The 12364-nt window shown below is 38.5% G+C and overlaps 1 protein-coding gene across 5 annotated transcripts in view; it reads left to right on the top strand.

Moving 5' to 3' along the window:
* The window catches only part of ELOVL6 (ELOVL fatty acid elongase 6), a 124911-nt gene extending 115837 nt beyond the window's left edge, over nucleotides 1-9074 (top strand). For all 5 annotated transcript variants that reach the window (XM_073340897.1, XM_073340896.1, XM_073340895.1 and 2 more), the window contains one exon: nucleotides 3036-9074. In XM_073340897.1, the coding sequence (XP_073196998.1) occupies nucleotides 3036-3460 (425 nt within the window). In that variant the 3' untranslated portion in view covers nucleotides 3461-9074. The remainder of the gene's footprint in view (nucleotides 1-3035) is intronic.
* Nucleotides 9075-12364: the final 3290 nt, after the last annotated feature.

The raw sequence follows: 12364 nt of genomic DNA, 5'->3' as shown, positions 1-12364 counted from the left end.
TTTTATTTGTCCTTATTTTGTGTGTGTACACACATGAACATTGTGTGTTCCCCCCACCCCACCCCCAAACACACCAGAAGCTTAGTTGGCAGTTTGCTTCTTGCAGACAGAAAATAAAAACCTTTCCCATAGTATTGTAGTTCTTCCACCCACCCTCCTATTGGATGCAGATTTTGTAAATGGTTTTCTCTCCAGCAATTTTTCTAAGGCTATAAAGAATATACTTGCTAGAGTATGTTTAGTACCCAGCCTATATGTTTGCTGCTAATAGGACTTCTTAGTATGAGAGAGAATGGCCTTAATACAAAGTAGGGGACAACGGTTCAGCAGCCCTCCAGTTCACTTCTGAGACTGCAGGTTACTGAAACCTCACAGAGCAGCAGAATTCACTAAATACAGATATACAGCAGGAATAGGTTTGCATTTCAGCAGCAAACTCAATTCAGTGGATTTCAGATGAGCAATTTTATACAGCTCATGAGACAAGACACACAGCCCCCTTCATGCTGTTTCAGACTCTTTGGTTTCTTACTGTTTGAATTACATGAAAACCCACTTAGATTTGGTTTTGTTAAAATCAGGAACTATCTGCTACAAATGTAGGTGCTAACAAATGTGACTCAGCATTCCTGCACCGAATGAAGCAAACAGAAGTGAGTGGAACTGTAGCCTTAGTATGTAAGGCATAGGTTCAGTTCCACCCCTTACTAACGTTCGTCTTTTGGATTCTTCAAGGATATATGCACCTATAAACACACTTTGTGCTTCATGCTTGACACTTCCCCCCCATAAATCACTGTGTATAATAAGAGCATATGCATATAAATAAAATAATGAAGATCAGTGCAGTAGTGGCAAACAGCAGGAAGAGAGGAAAGAAACAGTAAGGGGAAGAAGACTAAAATATCTTTCTGCAGCAATAGCATGAGCATTTGGAGGAAAGGGATATGAGGTATTTCAAAATTACCTCGTTTTCTCTCTAAAACCAGGAAGTGTTCACACTTGCACTCCCTCTCCAGTGGTACAGGTTACATATACAGTAGCATTTTGCATAGTAATAAGGGAATGCAGCTGTTTCAGGTTGATTTGTATAAGTCTCAAGCATTCAGATACTTTTTCAGACTGTTTGAGCCTGTTGAGCCCGATGCTGTCACACTAGTCAGTCAATCCAGAATGACTCCATTGCCATTAATGGAGCTACTGAGAACAGAGTTTATTGACCTGAGTCTTAAAAAATGAGTTCAAACTCTCATGAGAGCAGGCTCTCCCTTGAGATGTCTGGTACTTCCTGCTTCAGTTTGGCTAGAAACAGCACAGGACTTTTCTTTTTATGATTTCCATTATTTAGTACTTTTAGTCAAGCCACAACCAGGAAGTGCAGAAATGTGGGGAAATGACAACCAATAGGAGAAAAAAGTCCCAGAAACTTTTCAAAACCTCAGGCCTGGTTGGGTGCGAGCTCTGAGTGAAGTGTCAGTGGAAGGTGCAATCAAGATTCTCAAAAGTAATTAGTGATTTGGCTCAGGTTTTTGAGGCATCTTAAATGGACCTTATTAAACTAAATTGCTGAGCACCTACTCCTGAAAATCAGCCCCATTGCCTATGTCCCAAGTTGGGCAGCCAAAAAACTGAGGACTCAAAGTCACTAATCATTTTGAAAAACGTGACTGTACTCATTGTTTTATGTTATATTCTCTCCACCTCTCCCCGCCCCAATCACTACAGTCCCTTTAACAATTCTGGCAGTTATGTTCAAAAAATCCTGCTTGCATGGAGGGAAAAACCTAAAGCAGAAAAACCTAAACCTCTCTTGCAGAGAGACTCACTTTCTTTGTTTGTTAATGACCTTTGTGTAGATCAGCAGTGAACGATTTGACAATAGTTTGCTCAAGTCACAATATTCTTTATATAAACTCTGAAGACATGTACATTAAACAGATTTCTTAATAGTTACATAGACACAGAACTTTGCTACAAAAACATTTTTAGTATAGTCCCTCCTGTTCCTATTTATATTAACGCTGAGTGCCACAGGTGACTAGATATATATTGGTGAAAACGCAATGGCACAAACTCTTCCCTCAGTCACTCGTGATTGTCACTGCATTGTGTAACTCCACAGAGCCTGATTCATCTCTCACCCTACTGTAACTCCACCAGCAAACAGACACAGGAGAGGATGGGTCCATAAGGAGTTTTCTTCACTTTGTCCTATATGCCAGGATCCAGTGATATAAAATCTTTGCGCTCTGTGATTGGAATTTTCAAACCTGGGGGGTAGGGATGTCTAAATTTGGGCATCTAAATCCCTATTTAGGCACCTGAGCAGCTACCACTCTCATTGACTTTCATGTGAGCAGGGGTTGGAAAATCAGATACTTTCTTTCATGTGCCTAAATATAGGATTAGGAGTCTAATTTTAGGCACCTAGGTTTGAAAATGTTGACTTGAATTTTCTGCCTTATAACCTCAGGGACAACACATCGTCAGTCTTCCCTTACTATCATTAGCTTTTGGTTTGTTCAACGTGGTTTCCCGGTGTCTGTTAAATACCAGTGCTTCCTGAAGTTGCATCAGACCAATGGACATTGCTTGTGCTCAAAACGTAAAAACACAAGTCAAAAATACAATGCTTATGAGAGACTTTCACAGATTGCCTCTTGAGCAGAGAATGTCTCTGAATTAAGCAGTAGCATTTTAAAATAGCAGTTACCCATGCAACAAAGATTGGATCCTATGTTCTTTTCAAACAAAGACCCCCCCCCCCCCCAGTACAGACAGTGTTTGGACCTGGAGTTTTTGTTTCCTATCATAAGGACAAAGGGACACTTGTAAAATCTGACTCTGGACATACATACAGAAGTAGTTTCTAAACTCCAGTAAAGTTATGGGGTGTTTAGATCCGAGGTTTTCATCAAAACACTACAATCTAAATAACTTCCCACCATTTTAAACCTGGCAGAACATAAGAATTATAAAGTAGTTTGATTTGTTTCTGATATTTTCCCCCCCTCCCCCCGTCTTCTCTCTTACAGGAGATACAATATTCATTATTCTTAGGAAACAGAAGCTCATCTTCCTGCACTGGTACCACCACATTACGGTGCTGCTTTATTCTTGGTACTCTTACAAGGACATGGTGGCTGGTGGTGGCTGGTTTATGACCATGAACTATGGGGTCCATGCCGTTATGTACTCTTACTATGCCTTGCGGGCTGCTGGCTTCAGAGTCTCACGCAAGTTTGCCATGTTCATCACCTTATCACAGATCACTCAGATGTTGATTGGTTGTGTAGTTAATTACCTGGTCTTCTCCTGGATGCAACAGGGGCAGTGCCACTCCCACGTTCAGAACATCATCTGGTCTTCTCTCATGTACCTCAGCTACTTCGTGTTATTCTGCCATTTCTTCTTTGAGGCATACATCGGCAAAACCAGAAAAGCAAGGAAGGCTGACTAGTGGTATAAACAAGACAGAAGCCATAGCTCAGGGTCATCAAGAAAAACAAAATAAAAACAAACAAAAGAAAATGGCACAAGGAAACATGAATGGTGCAGCTAAAACTTGGCAGCTTAGGGACAGCTAGGTTGGTTTAAACCAGTAAGTTTATGATCCTATCATGGTGAGGACTCATTGAATTCTACTCCATCTCAAAGGACTGCTGAGGAAAGACATCTTCCTTCTTGTACCTGTCAGCTCTGAAAAAGGAAAGAAAATAACATTTTGTGAGAGAAAAAATAAGCGTTGTTCTTCCCCAAAGATGGAAGAAAGACTTTTATTAAAAACAAATTATTTCTATATCCTTTCTAATCTTTTTTCTGCATTAAATTTGAACAAAACAAAGCAGAGAGCAAACTGTTTGTATCTATGATACCAGTGCAGTTACAAAATTAAAACTTCATCCTAAAGGGTTGACGTGTTTAGCCCCAAAGTGAAAAATGAATAGCTATCTTGAATGTTTGTTATGGAAAGTCATTGAATTCCATTGCAGTAGTGAATTTAGTAGCTAAAAGATTGATTTCCCCACTCTGTACTATGCTGTGTATGCAGATCTGCTATGCAACATCAATGCTTTGAGCAGGCAGAGAGGAGCAGTAATTTTACAAGATTTTAATGTGATGAGATGTGCTGTTGCAATACATATCATATCTCAGAGAGTGCTTTTTCCAAGTGCATTTTCCAATCAAAGTCAAGGAATTTCTGCAGTAGAATAAGACAGAGGGTTAAATCAATCTCTGTTAAATTACCTCGGGCTAGCAACAGAGCAGTGGGTAGGGAGGGTAAGGGAGAGAACCCCAAAATATTTTTAACAATTATCTGTGAGTCTCAGATTAATCAGCAGTATAATATAAGTTGAAGAAAATGAAAATGGGGAGGAATCAAAAGAAAATCTAGATAGCTAGAGATAGGCACTCTCTCTATCTACAAAATAGAGCCCTGTGGTACAGTACATATTTTATATTTTTGTGAACTTCAGAAAAAGATATCTGCAACCTTAATAGCATTCGGCAGGACTGTATGTGACATTGGGTTACACTGTGTTTCTGCATTTGCTTCATGAGCAGTGCAAAGATGTTTAAAGTGCCCTCCTCTGGTCATGTGGAGATATTACAACAAAACATACTTGGAATAGTTTTTCTTGAGACTTGTATAGAAAAATTAGTCTAAATGAAATAATTTTGCTGCAACAGCTTAAGTCTAATGTCCGGAGAGAATTATCCTTAATTAAGAACAATCTGTACTGTAGCATCCTGCTGACCACTTAAGAAGACATCCTGTTCTCAAATCAGCTACAGATAGAAGAAAAGGTATTTCACTCTGAACCCCAGAGAGAGTTAGTTGATAAGAGCCATATTCTTTCAAAGAAAAGTAGATTGCATTATCTGTAATATTTCAGTCCTTACAAAGCCAAATAAAATGTGTACAAGTTCCTAGTATTTAAAAAAGCAAGTATGTAAACTTGATGTTAAATGTGTTAATGTAGTATTCTAAATTGTATCAGTTCGGTAGTTTAACTAAACAATTAGAAGAACTAGATGAACAGAATAGGGGTTGCTGTTCTGCATAGAATATACACAGCTACACCCATATACACGTTATGTGACTTGTCAACAAGAAAAAAGTCTCTTGGAAGAGTCACATTTTCTGGCTAATGCAAAAGTTGTCATTATCTCTCTTGCTTTAATTTGAGATTGTACAGTACAAAGTATTATTATTATTATTTTATTATTATTTTGGCTTTAATTGTGCTGACATTCATAAAACCAGAGCTGCGTAATATCCTATTAGAGATGACAAGGGCTTTCAGTGTCTCATTATGTGAAGAAGAAAAAAAATAAAGTTACATTCCGTATTATGTGAATGCTTTTAAAAGAATCAGAAAGTCCTTGGGGGCCTACCCATAACTATAACAAGCAGAAAAACAAGTTTACATGTGTGTTATGTAGGTTATTGATGTTCTGGCCTTATTTTACCGTACACAACCAACAGCAAAATGTGATATTCAGTAATGAAGATGACATGAACTTAAATTATAGAACTACTGTATAGGAGCTATTAGACAAAACCAATTAAAGGTGTAAACGATGGTATTTCACAGATTTGGAAGCAGATAATTATAATGCACAATAAGCTGTTTTCTCCTGCTTCATTTTTCCCCGGGCTGAAAGGTAGCAGTAACTGAAGAGAAGCAAAATAATTAAGGATGAAAAAGGCAAAATTAAACTTGAATTCAGTCAGAACAGAAGCATCAGAAGCAACAGAAGCCAAGGATTGTGCTGTTCAGATGTTCAGTTCTGTGTTTCTGTGGTCTCTAATCATTTCTATGCAGGCTGAAATAAAAAGGAGGTGAAAGTGATCCACATGTCTTTTGAAATTAGGGGTGAAATCCTGACTCCACTGAAATCAATGGGAGTTTGCCATTGACTTGAATGAGGCTAACATTTTCACCCTATAATGCCACTTCTTTTATCTGAGTAACGGGGAAAAATTGCATTCATTTTAATTTATTTTATGTTTATTTAAAGCCTCAGTAAACATTACAAATAAGAAGCTAGACCACAGGTAGGTAAAGTATTGTGGGCTAATCTCAGTGGTTTAACAGAGGGGAAATAATACAGTAGACTTTTTTAAAACAATTATTTCTGTGCAGTATTTTCAAAAAATATACAGCATTTTACACATTTTGTTTAATTTGTCAAGGTGAAAAACAAATGATACTGTATTTAAACATACAGGGCGAGATTCAAATCCTGGGAGCTTTGCCATTGACTTAAACAAAACCAGAATTTAACTCAGGGGGTAGTACCTTACTCCACTATGAGTACATCTACTCAGAAAATGAAGTTGCGAGTATAGCATGGGTAGGCATACCCATGCTAGCTAGATTAAAGCTAGCCTAGGAACAGTAGTGAAGACTGAACTGTCATTTGCTTTATCTGATGCCATACCATGGACTCATTTACTTATGTCCTATTTATATTGCAGTACTGTACAGTAGAATTTTGACAGATGAAGTTTCACTGGATTCAGATGTGATAGTCTCAATTCCTTTAAATTAGATTAAGTCCAAATACAAAAATCTTTGTTTTTATTTTTTAAAAACCACACATCCAATTCAAACTGTTCAAAATTCACGAGTCAGACGCTAAAAATCATAATTTAAAAATAATAAGTGATGGTTTCTTTTTCTTTGCCTTCATCATTTGGAGCCTTGGGGGGGGTCACAGTCTCAATCTCTACTCTACAAACATGAGGACTAGAGACTTATCTTTTTTCAATGAAAGCTAAGATTCTCTTGTAGTCACATGACTCCAGGAGCTCAGACTGTAAGAAAAACACTAAGTATTGTAAACCTAGGATAAAATAATGACAGTTGGCAGCAGTTCATGGGATTTATTTGGCCTTCTGAAGTCAAGGAAGTTACACCAATTATGAATTCAGCCCACTGGAGCCAAATTCCGTTCTAATTTACACAAGTATAAATCCAGTATAATTTCACTGGAGTCAATGGAGTTACTCTAGATTTACACTCATGCAGCTAAGAGCAGAATTTTGTTCTTGCTAAGCAGTGATATTGTATAGTGACTATTTAAAGAAAATATTTTCAACTAGTTAATAAAAATGTCAAAAAGCAGGGTAAGTCTGAAAACTCTTTAAGTTGTGCCTGTGGGAAAATAACCCATGCTTACAAACATTTGTACATCAGAGTCACAAGTGATTTGTGTCCGATCTCCCAGATAGCGCATAAAAGCGACTGGATGCAAAGGAGAACTACTCCTATGGAGCCCACCGGGAGAATGTCACAGTAAACTAGCAACTGCATTTACCTTACAAAATAAGGACACAGCGATGCAAATGGAATACAGTCAACAAGCAACCTGAGTAGTTGGAATCATGGATTAGAATGTATGTTACGGTAGATATGACAAGGCAGTCCTGTCCTGTTTTCCAAGAGATGATAGTTACTGATAAAAGCCATTTACAAATCAGGGTGCAGGTTGGTGTTAAAATTAGGATATTAGATGTGAGAGGTTAAAATGTGGATTAGCAATCTTTCTAAAAATGAGTCTAATGTAAATGGGTTGTATCTATCCTATGTAGCTTATACTACTGTGGCTGGTGGAAAATGCTTTGGTGAAATGGTCTGTCCCTACACATTTTGTTGAGTAGTTAATTGCACAGTGGTTCCTTGGTCCCACTCAAGTGTTTGATAACTTCAGAATTGTTCTATGATTTGTTTTAGCTTGTGACCCTAAAGACTTGATTTCAGTATGTTTGTTCTCTCTCATAAAATAAAGTCTTGGGAGAATATGTTAGTTGACAAACACTTAAGTGAGCTAAACTCCTCCTGTATTCAGCTAATCAGTTTTACGTAACAGACTGTAAAACACAAATGATTGTGACTATGAAAACAGCAGCCTTTCTGGGCAGGTGCCAGTATGTTAGTGCAATGTGATGTATCAAAACAAATTAATTGTTTGCTTTCTGTCCTGTATTTCAGAACCACTTAAAACAGTATAATATATTTATATACAAATAAATATAAGTATACTTTATGTATAGTAATAAACTGGCTTTGATAGAGGAAGCAATTTGAATGGATGATGATGAACTCCAACACTGGTGTGATGTCTCTCTCGTTCAGGGCCTGATTTGAAGCCCACTGAAGTGGATGGAAAGACATCCATTGACTTCAGTGGGCTTTGGTTCAGGCCTTTAGAGTCCAGTCCTACAAGGTGATAAAAGACCTAAATCCTGCTAAGTACAATGGGTGTTGAAGTTGCTCAGCACCAGGCCATGAAGACACAAAAGTCATTAATCCTTAGTCACATTACCCTCCCTAAATGAACTGCAGAAATTATAAGGAGAAATCTTCCATATTTTTCTATTATTTTATTTCTATACATCTTATGTTCATTTAATTAAAGACAAAAGGCCCAGAGCCTGCAACTGGATACATGCCCATGCAGAGCTCCACCAAAGTCACTGTGGCTGTACATGGGCAGAGAGATCTTTACCCACTTGGAATTAGTTGCAGGATCAGCACCGAAGGGAGCCAAAACCACCTAGCAGGTTTCAAGATAACCAGCTATGCCAACCCAAGTTAGATCAGCTTTGCAGAGTGAGTTCTGCAGCTTGGGAGGTAATGGGCCTTTCCTAAAATTTCAATATCTCAGTGGAATGCTGCATTTTGCCAAGTCGATGTGTTTGAATCTCTTTGCTATTGGACATACAGCAGTATTCCCCTTACATAAATGATATTCCTAAGAAGTCCCACTTCTTGCTAATCCTGGGCAGCTTCAAATAGGCCCATCTGCCAAAAAACAAACCCACCCACGCCACACCTCTGATTGACTTTTCTGCTTTCTCAAAAGCCACTACACCTTTGGCTTCTTGGAGTATTAAACCTCAAGATAGATTGCTATTCAGATCAGATTAAATGTGTACAATAACTAGGAGAGAATAATAAGAGAAATAGCTTTATTTTGCCATTTTCAAATGGATATTTCACTACATAAAAGGAATTTTATTTTTTGGGAGGGATATTGCTATTCAAAATAAAATTTTAACTTTTGGCTCAAAATAAATTATTTTTCTGTGTTTTATTTTCTTATATTATCTCTTGGGGTAATAACTCTATTATGTGCGGTTATAGGGTGACATAGGCAATTCTTTGGCCATCAAACTATGGTGTTCCTATTGTATCTCACTTCATGCCCCGCCCCTACTATGATTTTTATACACATACACGCGCGTCTTTAGTCTTACTGGTAATGGATTTCAAAAGGATCATAATCTTTTGATTTTAACTTTAGAAAAGCTCCATCCATCATGTTTATATTATACTAAAGGGTGGATTTAGGGGCAAGTGACCCAGGCGACCACTTGGGGAGCCAGGATCGGGGTGCTGTTTTTGTTGTTAGCAACAAAAGGGAAAATAGAATGTTTGAAGTAAAATGTTTCCGGTAGTCTATATTCAAAAGTTGAACAAATGGAGGGAGGGGGGCATCAAAGACGCTCCTCGCCTGGGGTGGCATTTGGTCTAAGACTGGCCCTGTTGCACTCTGAATGGAGGGGTGGAATGCATAGACACAGAATCAGTCCTTTGAGAAACTGTACACCCCATTGCTTTCATAGGACTGAAAGAATCACAGTAACTTCTGCTGAAGTTTTCTGAGCAGGTCTCTCCTTTCTGTATGGAGTTCTTCCCAACCTCCATGTGCCCTTTAAACCCCTTTACAAGGATTTCTTTAACCATCGAACAATTTACTCAGCCACGCTGACAGTTCCAGTGGTCTTCCCACAACTTCATTAGTCCCTACACACCCCCTAGTTTATTCTTCCTACCCCACCCATCATCAGAAGAGAACTGCTGGCCTACCATATGAGAGTTTCAATAAACAGCCTCCCACAGTGGTCCAGTTTGGAACAATGCTTCTCTTTTTAACAAAACATTAAACACAACATTGCTTGTTCCAGGCCTCTGTAGTGTGAATCACAATCTACATTACCATTGACACACGCCACTACCAAAACATGAACACATTCTTCCATAACCCTACATCAACAAAAACATACATGTTTTTAAAAATTTGCAGTTAAATCAAAGTCATACTTAATTTAACTAATTATGCTAAACTTTTAATGTACAAGCCTATTATTTTGCTGGAAAATAAGCATACTTAGCTCTTATAGTGCTTCTCAGCCACCGTTCTCAAAGTACCTTACAATGGAAGGTAAGCATTGTTGTCCCCATTTCACAGATGTGGAAACTGAGACATAGAGCAGTGAAGCGATGTGCCCAAGGTCACCCAGCAGGTCAGTGACAGAGCCAGGAATAGAAACCAGGTGTCCTTAGTAATGCTTTTGTCACTTGGACTTCTAAAGACTTGGACTTCTGTGTATGAAAATTCAAGCCAGCAATGTGTTTAATTTTATGTTGATTATATACAAGAAACTACTGCCTCAAGACAATATTTATGTGCTAACAAAATCTCACATAGTGTCCTTAAAAGAGGGGGAAAAGGGATGATTATATTCTGCTCTTAACACACTATGCTGTGGCCAAGTACTGCAGCCTGTGTGGTATGTAAGAGGCCCTTAGGAAATGGATCAACAGTAGAGATGGGCCAAAATGAGAACCCTTATCTAAGCCCCTTGGAATTTGGGAAGGCAGGGTAGGTTCATACTTGAATACCTCTGTGTTTATTCTTCCCAACAGCTTTAGAGCCAAAACCAGTTGGGTCTTATTTTCTTGGTCACATACAGATTTTCTGCCAAAAATGGAGAAAACCCACCTGGAGAATGGCTAACCTGTTATGTTTTTCACCATCAGAGGCCACCACCACCTCTGAGATCTCAGTGTCAATAACCCTGAACTCTTGACTTCATTCAGCCTTGAACCTGAATCTTGAAGTCAAACCTAAACCTAAGCCAGATGCAGAGCCAAAAAGTGGGCCATTGGGCGCTTTTTCTGAGAACAGACTACATCAGTGGGCCATCTGGAAGCAGAAATCCTGAGGCTCTACAGGAAGCAAAACTAGAAAGAACAAAAGGCTCACTAGGCAGTTAGATGTACAGTGCTGTATAAAATGCTCAGGCAAACCACTTGGAGTTTAATCTTTTGACAAAAAGGATATTTCATAATCTATACCCAGAAGCTCACACACCTCGGCAAAGCATTCATTTGACCATTTGTTTGGAAATGGCTAGCAAGAGTTAAAGCTGGAGCAAGATCATCCCTTGGTCAAACCATAGAGCCACTCTGCATTCCCTTGCTTTTGTAAACTCATCAGATTTATGGGGTCCATTTTCAAAGCAGTATGCAGACTATTCAATACAAAATACAGCGCCTATTCTTGCTGACGGAATTAATTCCCTCATCACAAATGGAAAATGTATCCCTTATAGCTTAGCTTTTGTCTGTTTGTTTAATGATTAGTCTTAATTAATAGTACTAGCACAGGACATTTTCCCAAGTGGAATGTGGTTTTTGTCCCCTCAGGCGCAGCAGCAACCTTCTTAGCCTTCTTGAACAGAAACTATGTCATATTATGTCAGTATTATGCAGAACGCCTAAGTAGACTGATAATTAGGCAAAGTTCTATTGAAACCCATGGTGCATTAAATAAGTGACTTTATTCAGTAGCAACTACTCCATTGGGTAGAAAAGCCAACTATTTCTACATGCTACATACTGCGGACACTCTGGCTATTAGTAATGTGAACAAATCCAGAGTAGCTTCACTGAATTTAATGGAGTTATTCCAGGATTATGTCAATGTAAATGAGATCAGACTCCAGTCCAAACTCTCTTTATGCAATATGAAACAATATTACACTTACTGTACAAATACAACCCCCATTTCCCCTCTACCTTATTTCAATAAGATTTTGTAGAATAAAGTTAATGTGATAATCCTGCATAACATTGACTAGAAAAGTATCCTTTAGATTACACCACCACCAAAATGTCATAATTTACCAAAATCATGTCTGAAAAATGCTAAGATAAATCCAGCCAGTTTTTCTGTGCAATAGATCAAAACCGACTCTCCAAATATTTTGACAGACATAAACATTTTGACAGACATAAACATTTCATTCCATGTGATTAATATGTAGTTAGGGCCTATCACTCTAAAGAGTAAAGTCTGAAATGTGTGCATCAAATACATTTTCTTCAGTAACTAACATTTTAGAAGGGTGTACTCCCCGCAGGTGTGCCCCCATAGAGCATACCAGTCTCTCCTCATCTAGCACCCCATACCAATGGCCACTCTGGCCCTGCAATTTTCTTCCTTTTCTCATGACTCAACCCCCGCTCCTTCAAACCCCTGGCCCAGCTAGGTCCCATCCCTT

The sequence above is a fragment of the Lepidochelys kempii genome, chromosome 4 (genome assembly GCF_965140265.1).
Source record: "Lepidochelys kempii isolate rLepKem1 chromosome 4, rLepKem1.hap2, whole genome shotgun sequence".
NCBI lineage: Eukaryota > Metazoa > Chordata > Testudines > Cheloniidae > Lepidochelys > Lepidochelys kempii.
Note: the sequence above shows the minus strand (reverse complement) of the source record. Positions and strands in the feature narration are given on the sequence as shown.